This window comes from Pangasianodon hypophthalmus, chromosome 5 (assembly GCF_027358585.1).
Source record: "Pangasianodon hypophthalmus isolate fPanHyp1 chromosome 5, fPanHyp1.pri, whole genome shotgun sequence".
Classification (NCBI taxonomy): domain Eukaryota; kingdom Metazoa; phylum Chordata; class Actinopteri; order Siluriformes; family Pangasiidae; genus Pangasianodon; species Pangasianodon hypophthalmus.
In genome coordinates this window covers 15583631-15605896 of record NC_069714.1, presented here as the reverse complement: position 1 = coordinate 15605896, position 22266 = coordinate 15583631, and the positions used below count along the sequence as shown (strand labels likewise).

Here is a 22266-nt window from a genome sequence, read left to right as displayed (position 1 = left end):
TTGTAATGAATTAAAAATGATGAATGAATCAACACATTAATGTAAGCGTATCGCCTGAAAGCTGAACAGGGGCCCGAGATCCTTTTAAATCACCCTGTTTCCTCCAATATATGTCCCAGCTTCAAGATCACAGCATTGCTTTAATGCGTCATGAGCTGTTTACAGTCCCCCATCACAAGCGGTCTGAGAACTGAATTATCCAACTGCAGATTCAGACCTTGATAACTTACAGGTCCTGCACTCCAGGATGTCGTTTAACAGACATTAACAGAGCTCAACCACATGCAAGTCACATTAACCATCTGATTCTACTATATCTTCTGTTAAGCTCTAATATCAGCATTGATATAGCATGTAGGAAATTCCAACATGCAATAGAATTGCTGATAGGTGGTTTAAAGGCATTAATTGAGGGTAAATCAAGGCATTATGTGGATTGTGAGCCAGATCTATATCCTGAACACTGAGACGGTCACATAGGGAAAAAAAACGCATTTCTGTGGTGACTCATGGCATTTCCAAAAGAGCACTTAAAAGTAGTTTCACTTCCCTAAACAGATTAATCTAGGACCACAGGGAAGCACATGATTCAGCTTTACCTTGCCTAAACAACATGGTCGCCACTGAGGTCTCATTTAATTTAACTTAACTCCACTTAAACTGGTGACGGGCTGCACCTTATCTGATTACTCTCATGCTCTTGAATAATCAGAAAGACACAAGGTAGACGTGATACGAATAACGAAATAAATAAACATCTTTATGCCTGGAAGGTGTAAGGTAGGCTTTTCATTTATTTCACTCTCTTTTGGATAAGAGAGGCAGAGAAGAATGTGTACATACAGAGGAATGTGAAAAAGAGTAGTCCAATTTTATTTTCATAGTGAGGGTTTGCTAGTGTTTTCATCTCCTACATGAAAAAAGATTTTTACCAGCAATGATATGGCTCAGAATTAAGGGATTATTAATTGCATAGGCAAATTAGAAGGATCCCAGAATGTGACCTTTCTTTGGATGAGGCCAGAGAAAAAAATGGTCTTAATCTCTCCAGATAAATGTCAAGGATATCTATCACCTCAATTAACCACAAAGAGAATGCTGTCAGCGTCTAATTCTTCTCGTGATAAGAGCCTGGCACCAAGAGCTTCCCACCTCTTTCTCTTTCTCTATTTCAAAACAACATTGTGGAAGGTAATACAGCTAATGCTGCGCTCTCAAAGATACTCTTCACACCCCGCCATTACAGTGTAGCCTATTTAATAATAAAGCACAGCTATGCCAGCTCTGTGTCTCTCCCTCTCTCTCTCTGTAAATATGTATGTCAGAAATTAACACTAAACATAGTACAATACACCTCGTGTACCAACAGGCCAGAGTCTAAAAAGTTAAAAAAAATTAGTAGTCTCAGGTATAATTTGTGTAGTTTTATAAGGAAATTAGCTGATAAGTATTACTAAGCATCTTTCAGAGCCATCATTCTTCTGGTGCTGCTTTCATTCTTTTCTCTAACATTTAATTTTGTGCTGGAAAACAAATGTTTAAAACTACAATCTATAACAAAGTTTGTACTAAAAAAACAGAGTGTCTAAGACTTTTGGTACTATATTCTAGCCATGCAGACACAGAGAGTAAAGCTTATTGAGTCAGATTACAGCTAATTACTTTTGCCTTTAGGTCTACTAAAATCTGTGAGTGGGGGTTTATTTCAATGCACAAAAATAAATGTGTAACACTTAAGAGGTTAGAATAGATAATCATCACTACTTTTCTGTGACTGACTATTAAATCTACAGTAGCTCATTTTAATGCCCCCTTTCTAATGAAACGGCTTAAATGTCAGGCATATTATTTTAGTGAGTTTGTTAAAGTCTCCATTTACCCACAAGAGATTTCTCGAGTGGTGTGGTGAACATGTGTACCACATACACCCCTTTTCCCTTCATTTAAGTAAACACATATGACGGTAAGTGGCCATGATTGGAACCAATGACACCATGTGTGGTCGTCTGTCTAGACTAAGCTGTGTGCCACTTACACATTCAGTCTAAGAGCAAGAGACATCTACATTTATTCTTAGTAATTCAGTAACGTAACTCATGGCACTCAACTCATCAGTAATACTTTATCCTAAATTTTCACAATAAGATCATTTTTGCTCAGGATACTGTTCAAAAATCTTTTTATATTTTTATGTAGATTTAGTGTTACATGTCTATTTTATGCCTACTGAATTAGTGTCAGTAGAAAAAAAAAAAACGATTTCAAAACATTACATTAAAAAAAATTTTATTTTATGAGAAATTTGTTTCTGAAACAACCTATCAGCCAGTGTCCTTAGAAAACTGAATGAGTGTATGCAGTTTTAAATGTAAAGGCAAATAATGATTTGGTGTAATGTTTATTGGTTGTTTGATACTTAGAGACTTTTCATTTAATTATTTCTGGAGGCTTATTCGCTTTAGAAATTCGCTAGAATTTCTAGGATTTTTTTTGCGCAGTACTGTATTACACTAAGTATACTGTATGCTAGTAGATCAATATGCAAAATATTTACATTTCAAATCACTATCATTTGTAACATTAGACATGTTTAACTTTAGGCTCTTGGTACTGAAATATTACAGCCTTTAATGGCCCTCCTCCCCTAAAAAATCTATGCTGTGCTTCAAATTGTACATTATTAGAAGATGTAGTGCTTCTGGACACCATCATAGATCTGTCAAATACCAGAAAAACACAGCAAAATCAAAAGCAGTTCAAGGTTCTGTTTGAAAAGCACAAGATCTACTGCCTAGAACTACTACCATCATGGGTAAATATAGAAGGGATCAATCTCACTTTCATGTAGAAATCTTTTAAAACATAATGTGTTCATTTGTTATGTGCCCAAATAAAAACTAAAAAATTATGAATTAAGAAATTATGCTTTACAGAAAATGTTTTGGTTCTTGTTACAATGCTTCTTGTAATAGAGAAGTGGTCCATAGTATTTACCTGCAGGTGAGTTTGATTTACAATGAGTCCTTAAATAGTTCTGATCTACATGTTGGAGACAGACAGAGAGAAAATAAAGGAAAATGTCAACTAATGTACCTAATGATGTTTCTACACTCTTAGAAAAAGGGTTCTTGAAGTGGAAGGAAAAGGGTTCATTGGACTATTAAGTGGACTTAATAAAAAACAACAACAACAACAAAAAGTTCTATTTGGGACCTTGAATGAAATCTGTTAGGACATAATTTCTTTATGTGAAGCCTGTGTACCATCTCCTCCGTATTCCTATTCAAACTAAAAGCACTCCAATGAGACAGCTTCTACTAAGTGTCTCTGACAAAAGTCTGAAGCAAATCCTGACCTCACATTCTCTAACACACTTTACTTTCCTTAACAGCACTTAGAAATCATCAAGCTTGACAGCACTTTCATTTAATGAACCTGTTGCTAACTTAAATGCCATCAATAGTTCTAAAATGCAGTGACTTTATAAAATGCCAATCAGTGCCTTTGGAGTCTTGATTCAGCATCAAGCATAAAGCTGATATTTTGATTATACTCACACCATTAATGTCTTTAGATTTATGGGCCTTCTGAGAGCAGATGACTTTATTTCACAGAGAGATTTAAAGCAACTATAAATAATGTGTCTAGTGAGCCAGGATCACAAACGTTATACAAGATCTACTCCACTACATCATGCTTGTGGAGGATTTATACTCCTTTTGACAATTTTAGTTTTGAGTTATCTGCTATGTATAATAAAATAACAGTAAGATACATGCAATTCCTAGAATTTGTCTTGTTCTCTCAGTAGTTCATTAATTGTTTGAAGGTGCAGTAACGTTACAGCAGCATCCAAAGAAACCCAACACCCATGTGAAACTGTATGATTGATAGACATCATTTTAGACAGTTTGCTGTAATTACACAAGTTCACAAAGTTACTTAAACACCCCGAACTGCTCAAACTGGGGAGAGGGAGAAAAATGAAGATAAATGACCTCCATCTGAAGTAAAATGTCATGTGAGGAGGTGGCCAATTAAAGTAACAGTGAAGGTCACAGTGTAATTCACGTTAATACATAACCCACATAGATGGATTGTTTGTTTTTACATATTCTGATGTACTCTAATCTGTGCCATACAGTTCCTTGCAGCTTACTATGAAATCAATAATATTTGTACTATATAATAATACTAGTTTTAAACACTAGTGAAATTATTGTATATGTACAAATTTCACAGTGTGATTAAATAACTAAAGACAATGAGTCCCTGTTTTTACATATTAGGTTTAATTTAACGTACTTTTCCTACAAAACACACATTCCATACTAATGTTTATGTAAGGGCATTAAGACTTTTTTGTTTATGCACTTACAAAAGTACAACAAGGAGTTTTTTTTTTTTAAGGACACTTTTTGCAATTTTAAAGTTTTTCTGCACTCATGTTGCATACCTCAAACATTGATCACAGGTGGAATTTTGATAAAAAAAGACTGAAGTGAATAATTTCTTCCCAAAAGATCACAAATATCCATATGTATAATAAATTACCTGCACATTTTTCATATTATAGTAGTCTGACTTGTCCTGAATCAGGTGGTACCAATTTTCATTTTAACCTCTTGTAGTTTTCATGTCTGAGAAAATTTTTTGTTGTTCTTTTTTGGTCCCAAAGGTCTAATTTTTTAATGAAACAAGTGTGAAATTCACTGAAAATTGGCCCTTTTAATAAAGACTAAAAATATGAAAACTGAAGCAATTTGGCTGATTTCTGTGTTTAAAGCTTTGGACTCAGTTGGGCCCCAAGAACAGCTATAGTGAAGGATAATTCAAAATTCCACTTTGAGCGTGAGCGGGTTAATGTACAATATAGCTGTCAGAATATTGCAACACACATCATAAATACAAAACTGCTAGTCTTACACACACAGAACATATATTATTTAAAAAAAAAAAAATCATTCAATTTGTGTTGCACTTTGCTCCTAAATACTTCAAGTTAATTCAACATCATCTTAGTTTAAGCCTAGTATAATACCTCTTCATCTGGTTTCCTTCTTTTGTGTCTAGTCAGCAGAATATGAGAAAAGTTTCTCTAAAGTGTTTTTACTGCTGAGTTTAAGAAGAAAATCTCTTTAGACTTCCCTCCAGTTTGTTCTGACCTGTAGGTGCCATAGTTACAGCAACGCAGCTTATCTGCTGATGGTGCAGTCTGGGGAGCAAAGACCCATCTTCCCAGCAAGACAGCCTGAAATGAGCCTAAAAGCCAGAGAGTTTATGTTCTTAAAGAACTATGTGAGATTTGTACATATCCAAAAACTGCAGAATTGCACTATGTTATGTAATGGGGGCGAAAAAAAAAGCATTACTACTCAAGTTTTAAGTTTTTAAAGAAGCTACACATACACACAATAGGGTTCTTCAGTTGGTCCTTAGTATAGCAGAGAGTTTCTATCTTTCCTAAAAAGCTTGGAACCTTTAAAGGCTTCCCACAGACAACCAAGGAACCTTTGGAATTATTAGGTTTACATGATCTTGTAAAATGGACTTTAAAATACAATCCTATATGAAAGGTTCTATGCAGTAAAAGGTATACTGTTAGCAATAAAAGGGTAAAGCTAGTACTCTAAAGCTAGTACTTCTCTGGATCATTCCTCAAGGAGAACTTTTAATGTTCCATGTAGAACCTAGCACTAAGAAATACCCCTTTTAACAGTGTAGAACTTCAGCTTAAATAGTTTTATGAAATGTATTTATGTTTAAAAAGCAGGTTTGGTAGAAGTATAGTGACAATAACATGTTTGTTTCAACCTTTTCATTGTTTGACGTCTTTGAAACAGCAAAGATTCTCAAAGATTCAAGAATAAAATGTTCATCTTGTTTCCTTCCACATGCTTCTGAACAAATGCACTGCTGAATTAGTTACACTTATGGTGTCATCTCAGGAATGACTTTGCATTCCACTGTTTGAACAAAACTGCTGTGTCCATGAAATCCAGCCATGAACAGAACTGCTTACTATGTGGGCTACTTGAAATAAACTAGATACAGAACTATTCACCTTTTATTTTTTAATCAGAAGTCATGAACCATTGTGTGCATATGAGGAAAAGAGGAGATGTGCGTATGAGAACGAAGAGAAAATGTCCTGTTATTTTTGTGTCTGTTGAGTGTCTTCTTAAACCAATAAGCTGACACATCTATCTCAGTTGTGTCTATTGTGTGTGCTGCCAAACAGCCCACATGATAACATACTGACAGATATAGTAGTTGACAGAATTTCTTTCCATTTCTGTTCTGAGACTGAAAATTCAATTTGCAGAAGCACTAAAAGTAGTTAAAAGAGGTGATTCCTTGGATAGATTAGGATAAATATATTCCTGGATGTCAGCAGCAGTCTGTATCTGGCCCAGCGGAGACATGCGGCGAGCAGCTGGAGCTACACAAGCTGAGCCCAGTACCCATTGATTTCCTCTCTGCTCTTTCAAATTATTAAAGGCTGCCGGCAGCAGACTGCTCTTTACCAACACACAAACAACCAGCAGGAGTCCTCAGGGAGACAACTCACACTTCAGCATGGGATATTTGATCAATTAATATGACCTTCACCCAGTTCCTGGATCCTATTCAGAACGAAGCCTTCATTCCCAGGCAGGATGAGAGGCCGCTCTCCACCTGAGGGAACACTGCACTGAAACAATTTAAGCTTACTGCTGGGGTGACTTTGTGAAAGAGACATGGTGTATCTGTTTCAAGAGCCATTGGGTAAGTCAGGGGCTAATGAAAATCTTCTCCAAATTGTCTCCAAAGGAGGAAGTACTTCAGACAGTTAGGCAATGCACATATCAGCAGGCAAACTCTGATATGAATTCCATTCCTCTGTAAAAGAAGCAGTAATTGGATTAGGCCTTTGATAGAAAGTCAAGCTTCAGGGGCTGGGAGCGTTTCCCTCAGTGGAAACCGAAAAAGGCACTGACCCCTGAAGTGTCACCCTCATGAGGCCAGTCACGTTAAGAATCATTCTTTCATACTAACATTGCCAGCATGGCTCCATAATTAAGACGGCATAGAGTCTGAGCAAGTGGCACAGTATGGTCTTAAAGGCTCGAGTGGGGAGAAATATAAAAAAATGAATAAAAACATGCAGACTTCATGATATATAGCATGGGTGAACAAATCATAAATTTATGTAATATTGCAGTGAGATATTTGATCATTTGATTCACTAAAATATTGAATTCCACCAAGATTGATAAATAATATAGACACTTTGGTAAACAGTTTCGCATTTTAATGAAATTTTAGGGGAAGCTGGGCTTCCTGTGTAGTCTTAAAGCAATCGCCTGTGGTGCACGCTCATTAATCTGCCTAGTTCTACCATCAGATTGTCCCTCGGTCAATGTGTGTAGTGCGGCAGGCTTCAGAACTAGTAGCACTCTGTAGCATCAAGATGTGCCGCAAAGTACATTGAATTATACTGTGAAGCAAATTACATTTAAACATGTAAAAGCTTTTTTAAAAGTCAATAAGGTGTAGTTTTTTTTCTTTTTCTGGTTGTTAAAACTACTTGTTATTAGTATTTATTAGGCTATCTTTACCAAATTTGCATTAGAGTCCCTAGTGTTTACTTAAAAATTTCTCTGACACTGAAACACAATAGTTACAAAGGCAGCCTTTCCAAAATCAGAATAAAATCTTTTATTCACCAGGCAAATGTTATGTACAATAAATTGATTCTGTTGTATTAAACATTTAAAAATCTGTATATCGCAGTTCACTGACTACAATAGTATTAGATTAACCATGACATATGGCAACTATAAAGCACTTACGGACAGCACGTATAACCGCTTGGTAGTGTGATTGATCATACACTTGTTAGATGTATTATAAGGTGCTGTTTGTGAGGATGCCAATACAAATTAGAGGCATCATAGCAGATTCTGGCTGAGTGAGAAAGTCTTGGGAAGTCACAGAGCACAAACAATTCTATGGTCACTGCTGCTTTTAGCCACTAATGGCCTCCAAATGTCTGTGCACTGATGTCATGGGAGGCTCAAGGGAAATTGAAATTAATGAGTGTAATCAGTGGCAAACAGCAAAAGAGGCAAGGGCAATTAATATAAACAGGCTACCAGTGAGCTGCAGATGAGTATTAAGATGCAGAGTGACCACACAGCGCAGCAGATGTCCTGCAGGAGCGAGTGGACGCCAGCCGAGACCAAAAGCAACCTGACAGTCTGCTGGCACACTCTGATAAAATGATCATTTTCCTATCAGCAGCCATGTTAAAGCCTCATTAGCATCCTCTGCTTGCTTCCCGTCCACACACTAACAAACCTAAGAGGGATCACACCTGTTTGTTTTTTATTAAATGAGCTAAAGTACAAACAATCAGTTGATATTAACAATTAGACATAATTTATTACTTCATGTTTATGAGTCTTGGTTTATCTCATTTTAGATGTAATTTTATGTTTTAAAATAAATTTAGGTCCCAGAAAGGCACTATACAAATAAAAAAATGAAAATACTATCTTTCTTTTAGGTTTATTCCATATTTTAATTTATTGAAAATCAGTCATTTGTTTCCTCTTGAATGTGAATATAGCAGTATCTCCCACTGAATCTTGTGAAATAAAAATGCACAGATAAGGATAACATTTGCCTTACAAGTCAAGACTGTGACCATCAAGGCAGTCTTTCAATCAGAAACTCTTAAATGGACTTTAACGAATTCAGATTTCATGTCTTCACATTACCATGCAGTTCAATATTTGGTAATGAATTCCTTGTTTGTATGCATGACTTCTGCACACAGAGAAGTAGACAATATCTTAATTCAAACCTACAACAGTGTCCCAATGAACATTACACATTTTATTACAGGACAGATGATAAATGCAGGCATTTTTAAGGTCCTCTCATACACATAAAGTTACAGAGACTGCTATAATAAAAATTTCAGCAGCACAACTCTTTTCACACTAATAAACTACATTTAATTCTATTAAGAAATCAAAGTTTAGCTGACGAAATAGCTAAGGCTGACACAGTCAGTGACTTGCAGATCTTAAATCTGTGCTTGTACTTTGCGCAACTCATGGTCAAAGCAAAAATATCTGACACTTTCAATTTTTCTTGTCATCATAAATTCACTAAGAAATAATTTAATAGTCAGTTGCTTGAGTGCACAGAGTCTGATGACTTCCAAACAATTGCTTTAAAAGCTTTTGCCTTGGACTGTGATTAATGTGTAAATTCCTGCTATTAATAAAGCTGCTGCACCACCTTGTGGCGATTATTTGAATTGCATATTGATGCTGATTAAGACATGTAGACGATGGAGATGTTAATGTGGCCTCTTCTATAACAACTGTGAATATACACCGATCAGCCATAACATTAAAACCACTGACAGGTGAAGTGAATAACATTGATTATCTCATTACAATGGCACCTGTCAAGGGGTGGGATATACTAGGCAGCGAGTGAACATTTGAGTGAGTGAAGTTGATGTGTTGGAAGCAGGAAAAATGGGCAAGCATAAGGATCTGAGCGACTTTGACAAGGCCAAATTGTGGTGGTGAGACGACCGGGTCAGAGCATCTCCAAAACAGCAGGTCTTGGGGGTGTTCCTGGTATGCAGTGGTTAGTACCTACCGAAAGTGGTCCAATGAAGAGCAACTGGTGATCTGGTGACAGGGTCACAGGCGCCCAGGCTCATTAATGCACATAGGCAGCGAAGGCTAACCCGTCTGGTCCGATCCCACAGAAGAGCTACTGTAGCACAGATTGCTGAAAAAGTTAATGCTGGCTATGATAGAAAGGTGCCAGAACACACAGTGCATCACAGCTTGCTGTGTATGGGGCTGTGTAGCTGCAGACCAGTCAGACTGCCCATGCTGACCCCTGTCCACTGCTGAAAGCACCTTCAATGGGCACGTGAGCATCAGAACTGGACCATAGAGCAATGGAAGAATGTGGCCTGTTCTGATGAATCAAGTTTTCTTATACCTCATCAGGACAGCCTGGCGCATGTGCGTAGCCTACCTGGGGAAAAGATGGCACCAGGACGCACTATGTGAAGAAGGCAAGCTGGAGGAGGAAGTGTGATGCTCTGGGCAATGTTCTGCTGGGAAACTTTGGGTCCTGTTGGATTCATGTGGATTTTACTTTGACATATACCACCTATCCAAATCGAGCATCTGTGGAATGTGCTGGACAAATAAGTCCGATCCATGGAGGCCCCTCCTCGCAACTTACAGGACTTAAAGGATCTGCTGCTAAAGTCTTGGTGCCAGATACCACAGCACACATTCGGAGGTCTTGTGAAGTCCATGCCTCGATGGGTCAGAGCTGTTTTGGTGGCACAAAGGGGGACCTACACAATATTAGGCAGATGGTTTTAAAGTTATGGCTGATCTGTGTATCTTGATCATAAAAAAAATGATGGAAAGCATTTGCCATTGCTCTGTCAAACACAAATCCTCTATACTGGCACTGCCAGTGTTATTTATGGGACAAACTGAACCATTCATTTATAAAGCTTAAGAAAAATCTTCAGAACTATACTAGATTCTAATCATCTTTACAATCCTTTCACAATAACGTTTAATTATTTGGTATTTGATAGTCATCCTTTAGTTGGTGGTGTAAAGTTTTTTGACCACAAAAATAAAATATTGCAAGCTAATTAGAACTTTCACTTCAGTTCAGCATCCTGAAACATATTTCAAAGTTTCTGCTGTCAGGGGGCTAACATAATCTTTATGAGAAACACACATCACCATTAAAGAAACCCCAAAGTCACAGTGATCCGCAGACGCCAGTGAACTGTATTTTTGAAAGTGTACGTCATAACTGGTCAAACCACTTATTAAAATAGGGTAGGCCAAGTGCCATAAAGACTAAAGGCAGGCAGCTTGTTATTTTTCTTTCTGTGAGGTGAACAGGAAAAGATCAATGGCTGTGGTGGACTCTTATGCCACAACTATGGCACTTGCAGGCATTAAAGACTGCTCAAGAGAAGAACTTGCAGAACTCTCTGCCTTTGAAGCCAGTGCCAAGAATAATTTCCCAAATGTCACATTTCCCAACAAAACCACTCAGCACTGAAGTTCCCGACACTCCCTCTCATCAGCACAAGCACACACATTTCAGCACGGTAGGGGAGAGCTACTTTATCTATTCCTTAAGAGGTCAACGAGTCTAAGAAGGTTCTACTCTCCAAAAACCCAGTTAAAAACAATATATACGTTTTGTTCCTTATATTACAAGGCGAGCAAATTGTTCCAGAAATAAAGTTATTGCATAAAACAATAGTTAAAATCTGGCCCACAAAGTAACGTGTCACAATTTTCACCTGTGGCTCAAATAATTGGCAATAAATCATGTAATATTGTATTCATCTTATATCATTAAAAGAATAAATAGGAGTCCAAAAAAGATTATTGTTTTGAATGATTTTATGTCTAACTTTCCTTGAGTAAGTAAAACTGTATATAGGCACTTTAAAAAGTCAGCAGTATACTTTATTCCCAGCTAATGAGCACTATAAGAGTGCACCTGCTGCTAGTTTTTGTACTTTTTCCTACATCTGTATTTATTATAGATGCCTCTGTGTGAAAGTCCTTGGGTATTGCTGACAAAAATCTCTATTTTTAACCATGTGGAACAGAACAGCATATTTGAAGATATTGATATATTGACATATTGATCATGTTTTTTGTTTCCCCTGGGCTACTTATTCACACAGGTAAACTCCAACTAAATATGTGACTCTTGGTAGAAACGGCTTGCACCAGAGCTTATTTAGGGGTTTCACAGCATCAGGGATGAAAACCTATCCAGTCACAAGTTTCATGTTTATAATTTGTAAATAATTTCGCAAACTATATTGATTTTACCTCCCACTTCAATATTATGGCTATATTGTGTAGTCTCATGACATATAATCCTAGATAAGTCCATTTTAGTTCCATGTTGTAACACTACAATATGTTGAAAAGTTGAGTCAGGATGATTAACCTGCTAAGTATTTTCAGAATGCTACAGTAAAATCACACCATTTTTTCTATACGCATAGCCTGAAAAAATCCCAAGTTCAAATGACTTCTTTCTCTGGTATCTGTGTGTTATTTTACCACTGGGTGTGTGTTAACCATGCTCAAGTTTTATACGCCGTTACTATAAGCTTGTTTTGCTGAAACACAACCAAGACTACTAAAGCTCCTGGACATCTACTGCTTTGCACAGTTTATTTCCAGCGTATTGGCCTCAGCACTCTCCTCTAGTAGGTTGGGATGGTGGCAGAATAAACAGCTGTATTTGTTTGTGGCATCTCCACAAAGCAAATGAAATCAATAAAGTTCTGCATGACCTTTTATAATTTAATTAATAAATCCTTCCTACACATCAGATTATATTTGATTAACTACATGCAACAAGATGTGCCAGATTTTATTTAAAAGGTTCTCATTGTATAATATTTTATTATATCATAATAATTATGATTATTATACAAATGCTTACATACAATAGAGTGCAAATATTTGCATCCCCTGTCATCTCTGGGTGGAAAAAAAAGGGGGGGGGGGTTGCCTCCAAAAAATTTCAGAAAGTTAAAAAGGGAATGTGGATGTATCCTACAATAAGAGACATAAGGAAAAATCAACAGGAAAAATGTCCTATGCTGTGCAAACTATATGAGCTGCTCATCTCAGCAGCTTCCCAGTACACTTATACCATACACTTCATACCTTGTTTGAGGTGACTAAAGGTTGAAATTTTCTTTCCATTAGCTGCCCATTAGCTAGCTTACTCCAAATGTTTAAGCATAACATCTCCACTCTCAGAACAAAGCATTCATCAAGGGTTCTCATAGCCCTCCTTCTGTCCTCTCTTGTCTTACTCTCCTACTTATGCAAGGCGTCTTGAAGGTGTACATTAGACTAACTGGTGAGACTAAGCAACTTTCTGATGCTATACTCCTGCTTTTCTGAAGATCTACAGGTGTACAAGCTAGTCAGAATGCTGGTACAAAAAATGTAGTTTATCAGAGTGCTAGTGTGCGTATTGCAGACTTCTGATATCTGTATTGCAACAATGATGAATAAATGGAACATTGTACATGCACCACTCCACATATAATATTATACTACTATTACAGCTATCACAGTTAGAATTCAGCTTGCATTTTATACACCATGTGTATACATTTTGCCCTTCTCTCTGTATCTCTAACTATTCTTTTTGACAAAGCCTCAACAGAACAGTAGTATGGTCTATAAAAACATTGATTAAAGCCCTAAGGAGCATCTGCATAATAAATACAATTTTCATTATATATTAAAATATAGACTCACTGAGCACTTTATTAGGAACAGCTGTACAATGCATTAAATCATGCAGATACAGGCCACTTCAGGTAATGTTCATATCAACCATCAGAATGGGGAAAAAATGTGACCTCAGTGATTTTTACTGTAGCATGATTGTTGGTGCCAGAAGGGCTGGTTTGAGTATTTCTATAACTGCTGATCTCCTGGGATTTTCACCCACAACAGTCTCTAGGGTTTATTCAGAATGGTGCAATAAAGAAAAACCATCCAGTGAGTGGCAGTTCTGCAGAAAGAAATGCCTTGTTGATGAGAGGTCAACATTAAATGGCCAGACTGGTTCAAGCTGACAGAAAGGCTACAGTAACTCAGATAACCACTGTTTGCAACTATGTGAGCCAAAAAGCATCTCAGAAAACACTACACGTCAAACCGTGAGGTGGATGGGCTACAATAGCAGAAGACCACATCAGGTTCCACTCCTGTCAGTCACAAACAAGAATCTGAGGCTATCATGGGCACAGGCTCAAACAAAATGGACAGTTGAAGACTGGCAAAAGACCAGGTGATTTTTGTTTCTAATCTTCAGCTGTCCAGTATGGGTGAGCCTGTGCTCATGATTCAGATTGCTCTTCTTGGCTGACAGGAGTGGGACCTGATGTGGGCTTCTGCTGTTGTAGGCCATCCACCTCAAGGTTCGATATTTTGTGCATGCTGAGATGTTTTTCTGCTCACCATGGTTGTAAAGAGTGCGTATATGAGTTACTATATCCTTCCTGGCAGCTTGAACCAGTCTGGCCATTTTCCTCTCATCAACAAGGTGTTTCAGCCTGCAGACCCTCCACTCACTCAATGTTTTTTGTTTTTCACACCATTCTGTGTAAACCCTAGAGACTGTTGTGTGTGAAAATCTCAGGAGATCAGCAGATGTTGGAGATCTGGCACTGACATCCATGCCACAATCAAAGTCACTGAAATCACACTTTTTCTTCATTCTGATGTCTGATGTGAATATTACTGTAACTGTAATTACTGAAGCTCTTGACCTTTATCTGCATGATTTTTTTGTTTTGCATTGCACATACCACAAGATTGGCTAATTAGATAACTGCATGAATGTGCAGATGTTCCTAATAAAGTGGAGGTGAGTGTATAATATATTATTAGGGATAAATTCACAGTGATAAATTCAAATATTTACAATATATTTTTGTGAATCCATTTATTTCTGTAAAGCTGCTTTGTGACAATGTCCATTGTTAAAAGCACTATACAAATAAAATTGAATTGAATTATAAAACTCTCTGTTTTGCATAAGGCAGATTAGAACATTTTAAATGTGAGCATATCTAGTCACTGAAATATTTATTTACTAGTTTCACCTCTTTAAAAAATAAGTTTTGACAATAAGTTTTGTTTAGCACATTTTGTCTTTTTATTGCCTCAAAATGAAAGACAAAGGCCTGACAAATTTTAATGAAATGATTTAGTCTTTAAATAGACTGGAGGGGGGAAAAATGCTGATACTGATTCAGTAATTCTCATTAAAATGTCAAGCACTGACAGATAATCTAAAGCAAATCTGTTTCCAACCATCCAGGGCATTTTAAACATTACAGGCTATGTAGTACACTATATGACTGAAAATATGAGACAGATTATGAGCTTCACAGCACAAAGATAAAAGGAAACTGGTAATGAATGACAATTTGCATAGCCCCTTCAACCTTACACCTGTCTTAATGAATGTTTAAAGAAAAACAGAATTCATAAAAGGACACATAGTATTTAACCAGTGAAAATAAAAAGAATTACCAATGCTAAAATAATATATACAGTGTATCATGCATTATTTAAAGTGCTTTTTGTTTAGTGTAAAAATGTTCACACAAACAGTTCTAAGTAAACAGCTGAACCAGTTCTTTTGAATCATAGCTCACTGCCGGCAGTGTCATACCAATCTGTCCCTTTATTTTCAAATGCACATATTTGATCTTCCAGCGGTTTTCGTCCAGAGGTGCACGGATCAGACCAAACACTTGCTCGAAAACTCCAAGACAATCGCTCTCCCGATGGATGGTGCCAGCGACGGCCACCAGCACCAACCCATGAGGCGAAGATACACACTTCAGGCCTGTTTGCTCCATGTTAGGGCAGAAGAGTAACTTTTCCTGCCAGACGAGGGCAAAAAGCCGCTGGCTCACCAGTTCAGCTCCAAGGAACTCCTCTTTCTGCTGAACCTGGGCATGAGAGAGAAGCAGCAGCTTGGCGTCACTCCAGAAGTGCTGCGGACCCCAGTCCTGCACCGGCTGCGCAGCCTGGGGGTTCTGAGAGTTCCAAAGCTGGAAGAACCATCCGCAAAACTGCCTCCCCAAAGCTGACAGCTCTCCCAAACCATCTCCATTCTGCTCTGTACAACGTGCACTGGACACACTTACAGTGTTCTGTGATTTGGAAACACAGAATACAAAAAAAAACAAACATGATAAGCCTATAGGCAACAGCACACAGTCAGATAGGCTCTTATGTGAGTTAGGGTTAATAATTTGTGTACCTCGCTGTCAGAGGACCATAATTCAAGCGTCTTCTTTACCAGCTGATGTTTCTCACTGCTTGGAGATACAGCAACACTTTCTGTAGCGAGGTATTTAAATATAATATCCCGATGAACCTTTTTCCTTTTGAGAAGCTCTTCGGCACTCTGAGAGTAAGCTATGATAACTTCAATTGCCTCTGTTAACACAGGACAGAATGCCTATATTAATAATGACTGTAAAAACTGTCAAATCTGGTTAGCTCTGCTAATTTCCTTACTCTTACTAAACACTTCCGGATGGCTAGCAGGCTGCAGAGTTAGCCAGCAGGCTAGCTGAAGAGTCAGTTATGCTAGCAGGTTTTTCAGTCTTACCTCTGGAACTCGTTACGGGGATTAACCGGTTAGTCACTGTATCATTCAGTGCCAATAAGTCCTCCTCTGACAGCAGTATCAGCAGTTTTCTACAGCCGTCTAACTCTTTTTTCGACATCGCAGACATTTTCGCAGTGGCTATGTTCGAGACTAGCCTGAAACAGCATCTCACAGCGCTTGCGTTCTCATCGAGTCGCGCATCATCGCCCCCTAGCGGAAAACTACAATCACAGCGAGCTTCATAATAAAAGCTTCGCAAGCGGTAGCTTCAGATACACTTCTCATTAACACCATCTCAGCGTCTGCTACAGTGTTTATTCATTCATTCATCTTCAGGTCTTAGGTTTACCCTGATCATGGTAATCTGGGACATATCCTGGGAACTGGGAACACACACACACACTCACAAATCCTTTTAATGGTATCCAAGAGTCCACTTTTCTACATTCAGTTAGAAATTCAGGATATATTCAGTTATTAAGTGTTATTCTTGTCTATGGTAATAGCTCATACTCACTGAATAGTGAATGATTAGTTTGAAAAAGTTTTTTAATGGAATATTTTATAATGAATGCTATGTATAAATAAGTTCTCTTGTCATCTAATATAAAGCTTGAAATCTGGGATTATGACAGATGAAGGTCCCGATCAAAGGTCCATCAGGTCCATTGACTCATACCATACAGAACAAGGCCTACTCCATCATAAAACAAGGAGGGGATTTAAACCTGGATTCTTCCGTGTTTAATAATTGGTTATACAAGTCTGCGCGCGCGTGTGTGTGTGTGTGTGCTGACTGACAAGTGAGTCATCACATATAAAGAACACAGTGACCCAGCCTACTATAATTCCATAGTAACATTTTCATTTTCCACTGAGCAGACCTCTGTGCTCAAAGGAAGGTGTCTGGTACTGTACTGAGAATACTGAAATATTGATGTGTTTGAGGCTGTAGGCCTATTCTGTCACATCAAAGAAAATATTTTTATGTTCTGTTTAACTGGAATGTTATCAGACTGAGCTTTGATTTGTGGTATCAAAATTTTAAGGCTGATGCCAAATGATGGAGACAGTGTAGGCCAGAACTGAAACACTAAAATTAATTAACACCATGCCCACCATTCAGATGTTTGACTGCAAACTGTGCTCTGTATATAGGTATATAATGATGTATAATGTATATAGTCATTGAACAGTGATTTCAGGGTTGGTCACCATCTTTGTGCATGTATAGGCCTACATCTTAGAAATTAAACCACAATCCATTTTAGACTGAGATATTGGTCATTGAAGGTCAATTGAAAATTATACAGTGAAATTCACGGTCAGCTGGTTTTTCCACAGTGATTGTACATGGATCCGATCTAACAGAGGCACATGTTTCAGTGAACTAAGTTGTTGAAACTTATTGTGACACAACTTATTGTGTCTAATACCTCAGCTGATGCCCCCATTATAAAGTACAAATAGTCAAGAGCAACTATTTCATATTACCTTAGCAATATTGGTGTTATGTAAAACTCAGTTTATAGCACAATCCCTTTCCAATTATATATATTGTTGGTCTGCAGTCTCCTGTAACTCAGCTGACAGTTAAGACCAATAGGGATACCATGTGTTTGTTGTGTCATTCAGTTCAGAAATACTGCATGCGTTGTAATGTGAAGCTTTATTTCCCACACTCCTCCACACTTCCTGATCTCTTCATCTCTCTGTTATACTTCATAACAGTATACACACTCACACACCCACACACACACATATATATATATATACACGTGTGTGGTTGTATACAGTACAGTACTGTGCAAAAGTCTTAAGCACCCTATATTTTTTAGTACAAACTTTGTTATAGATTTTTATTTTATGACTTCTACATTATCGAGTCAGTACAAAAAATTGTAGATTTCCAAACATTAGTTTTCCAGCACAAAATAAAATGTTACAGAAAAATGTTTGTATGTCAGTAAAGAAAAAGACCACCACAAAAGACCATGTTAATGGCCACTTTTCAGACAATTAAAAAAAAAAAAAGGCTGCTGGGTTTTGCTGCAAAAATAAGAAGCAAGTGTGACAGTCAAAGTCTCCAGAAGAACTGTGTAGTAAAATTTACAGCTCATTTTCATTATAGGCGTAAACTGTACCAGACTACTTTTTTTAAAGCAAAGGGTCACCCACCAAATATTAACTTTATTTCATTTATTTATTTTATTACTGTCTGCTGCTCTTTATAGTATTTTTTTATGTTTTTTGTTTATGTATTTTTTTTATTTCCATCAAACAGTCTGCAGAGTTTACAAAGAATGGTGCAAAGGAAAAAACAAACAAACAAATAAACAAACAAACAACAAAACATCCCGTGTGGCAGTTCAGCTGCATGCTGTGTTGCCACTGATCTGTTGGTTTTATAAAAACAGAACAGGTTTTACATTCTTTGTAATCAAGGCCTTACTTACTTAATTACTGAATTTGAGACCCTGATTAAAAGTCATTATAAACTTCTTCTATAGACATGAGAAGCTCATGCACTACATAGAATCTCATGCACTACGAATGAGTTGAAGTTGAACTGTAATTCTTGTCATGAATACGCATGATGAAGATGTTCACTGTTGAGGTTAGTGATGTTGCAGATTTGTGTGATGAGAGCAGGTCTGCTTGCTGTGTGATGAGAGCAGGGTGTGATGAGAGCAGGTCTGCTTGCTGTGTCATGAGAGCAGGTCTGATTGCTGTGTCATGAGAGCAGGTCTGATTGCTGTGTGATGAGAGCAGGGTGTGATCAGAGCAGGTCTGCTTGCTGTGTGATGAGAGCAGGGTGTGATGAGAGCAGCTCTGCTTGCTGTGTGATGAGAGCAGGGTGTGATGAGAGCAGGTCTGCTTGCTGTGTGATGAGAGCAGGGTGTGATGAGAGCAGCTCTGCTTGCTGTGTGATGAGAGCAGGTCTGCTTGCTGTGTGATGAGAGCAGGTCTGCTTGCTGTGTGATGAGAGCAGGGTGTGATGAGAGCAGGTCTGCTTGCTGTGTGATGAGAGCAGGTCTGCTTGCTGTGTGATGAGAGCAGGTCTGCTTGCTGTGTGATGAGAGCAGGGTGTGATGAGAGCAGGTCTGCTTGCTGTGTGATGAGAGTAGGGTGTGATGAGAGCAGCTCTGCTTGCTGTGTGATGAGAGCAGGGTGTGATGAGAGCAGGTCTGCTTGCTGTGTGATGAGAGCAGGGTGTGATGAGAGCAGGTCTGCTTGCTGTGTGATGAGAGCAGGTCTGATTGCTGTGTGATGAGAGCAGGTCTGCTTGCTGTGTGATGAGAGCAGGGTGTGATGAGAGCAGGTCTGGTTGCTGTGTGATGAGAGCGGGGTGTGATGAGAGCAGGTCTGCTTGCTGTGTGATGAGAGCAGGTCTGCTTGCTGTGTGATGAGAGCAGGGTGTGATGAGAGCAGGTCTGATTGCTGTGTGATGAGAGCAGGTCTGCTTGCTGTGTGATGAGAGCAGGGTGTGATGAGAGCAGGTCTGGTTGCTGTGTGATGAGAGCAGGGTGTGATGAGAGCAGGTCTGCTTGCTGTGTGATGAGAGCAGGTCTGCTTGCTGTGTAATGAGAGCAGGGTGTGATGAGAGTAGGTCTGATTGCTGTGTGATGAGAGCAGGGTGTGATGAGAGCAGGTCTGATTGCTGTGTGATGAGAGCAGGGTGTGATGAGAGCAGGTCTGCTTGCTGTGTGATGAGAGCAGGGTGTGATGAGAGCAGGTCTGATTGCTGTGTGATGAGAGCAGGGTGTGATGAGAGCAGCTCTGCTTGCTGTGTGATGAGAGCAGGGTGTGATGAGAGCAGGTCTGGTTGCTGTGTGATGAGAGCAGGGTGTGATGAGAGCAGGTCTGCTTGCTGTGTGATGAGAGCAGGTCTGCTTGCTGTGTAATGAGAGCAGGGTGTGATGAGAGTAGGTCTGATTGCTGTGTGATGAGAGCAGGGTGTGATGAGAGCAGGTCTGATTGCTGTGTGATGAGAGCAGGGTGTGATGAGAGCAGGTCTGCTTGCTGTGTGATGAGAGCAGGGTGTGATGAGAGCAGGTCTGGTTGCTGTGTGATGAGAGCAGGGTGTGATGAGAGCAGGTCTGCTTGCTGTGTGATGAGAGCAGGTCTGCTTGCTGTGTAATGAGAGCAGGGTGTGATGAGAGTAGGTCTGATTGCTGTGTGATGAGAGCAGGGTGTGATGAGAGCAGGTCTGCTTGCTGTGTGATGAGAGCAGGGTGTGATGAGAGCAGGTCTGCTTGCTGTGTGATGAGAGCAGGTCTGATTGCTGTGTGATGAGAGCAGGGTGTGATGAGAGCAGGTCTGCTTGCTGTGTGATGAGAGCAGGGTGTGATGAGAGCAGGTCTGCTTGCTGTGTGATGAGAGCAGGGTGTGATGAGAGCAGGTCTGATTGCTGTGTGATGAGAGCAGGGTGTGATGAGAGCAGCTCTGCTTGCTGTGTGATGAGAGCAGGGTGTGATGAGAGCAGGTCTGCTTGCTGTGTGATGAGAGCAGGGTGTGATGAGAGCAGGTCTGATTGCTGTGTGATGAGAGCAGGTCTGATTGCTGTGTGATGAGAGCAGGTCTGATTGCTGTGTCAGGCCGCTGTGTAGCAGATCTGTAATGTCTGGGAGAGGGCGCGCGAGGGCGCGCGAGGGCGATATTGCAGGCAGTGTGTAAACGCCACCTCACACCGCTGCAGGCTTTGGGATGAAACATGGCAGTTTATACTAGTGGTAGTGATTCGTTACTTTCAACACACGAACACGTCTAACTCATCACCACATATAGAAATATCATGTAGATAATATAAACCCCCCCAACACACACACACACACACACACACACTTTAACCCACATGCACAGTCTTATATCTGTTATACTGTTTAATAAAAGCAGTCTGTTTCATGGCTCCAATAACATTCAGGTGTGTAATAATAGGAGCCCAACTGAGACCACATTTCTATGTAAATAACAAATCGGTCAACAACTGTCGGGAAAGAAGATACAGCTAAAGAAGGCAACTTTGCCAAAGCTTGCGATTTGTTTGAATGGATCAGATCACTCGGTTCATCTAAAAAAGAGTCATTTGAAAGCAGTTAAGGAGTCGTTTCTGAATGAGCCATCGGTATAGTGAGTGGGGGCGGTTTTAGGCTCCAGAGCCACTCCTGCTGTCTTCATTCACACACACACACACACACACACACACACACACACACACACACACACACACACACACACACACACACACACAGGACACATCACAGTGTCTTTACCGGGAGCGAGCAGAGCTGCTGGACTGGAGACTGACGCGTCCCGGCTCTGAAAGGGACAAAACAACACCGACAACAACGGAGAAGCATCGAGGAAGCTCCGTTTCACCTTTAGAAAGACGGCTGGATGTTACATTTCCCTCCAGCAGTGGATTAAAGGGAATTTCATTCTGAACACGAGGTAAGTTTCATTCTCACTCACAGTCTCGTACTCACAGAGTATCATTTTCCCACCAGCCAGAAGTTGTCCTGATTGTTGGACCAAACTTTTACATTCAAACTTCATGCTCAAGATCCTGAAACGCAGATTTATACCATAAAACCTCTGTGGAGGAAAAACCTAAAGTCTAAAATGCTTCCAAAGGTTTAAAAACTGAAGAAACTGCATGGCATCTGATTGATTTTTTAATCATTTAATCATTAGGGTTCATCGCAGGAGGACTTGCTGAGGAGGACATTTGTGAGGGGAAAACGTGTACTAACTTTGCGTTACGTTTGGTCAGTGTCGGGTTTTGTGTGTGTGTGTGTGTGTGTGTGTGTGTGTGTGTGTGTGTGTGTGTGTGTGTCGAAGACAAAGGGACTGCTACAACTCTGTTCCTTCTCAAGTGTTACCACTCTAGACACTCAGTCTACTTAATGGTCAGAAGAGAAGTTTTATTTATTCTGTTTATTTTTTGATTATTTTTTGATTATTTATTTACTAGGTGAAACATCCCATTTAGTCTGTTTTTTTTTAATGACTGAG

General features: G+C 39.2%; 2 protein-coding genes across 6 annotated transcripts in view; one reads left to right on the top strand and one right to left on the bottom strand.

Moving 5' to 3' along the window:
* Positions 1-14597: 14597 nt before the first annotated feature.
* On the bottom strand, positions 14598-16467 carry c5h3orf38 (chromosome 5 C3orf38 homolog). Its single transcript, XM_026912745.3, has 3 exons — positions 16252-16467; positions 15898-16076; positions 14598-15787 (listed from the first exon to the last, which is right to left on the bottom strand). Exons 1-3 carry the CDS (start codon positions 16376-16378, stop codon positions 15242-15244), a joined length of 852 nt encoding a protein of 283 aa, XP_026768546.3. The 5' UTR covers positions 16379-16467; the 3' UTR covers positions 14598-15241.
* Positions 16468-21461: 4994 nt separating this feature from the next.
* myo1b (myosin IB) overlaps positions 21462-22266 on the top strand; it is a 58449-nt gene continuing 57644 nt past the window's right edge. For 3 of the 5 annotated variants that reach the window (XM_053234558.1, XM_053234556.1, XM_053234555.1), the window contains exon 1: positions 21462-21702. The gene's annotated coding sequence lies outside the window, so the exon portion shown is untranslated. The remainder of the gene's footprint in view (positions 21703-22266) is intronic. The other 2 variants (XM_053234559.1, XM_053234557.1) reach the window with 1 other exon arrangement.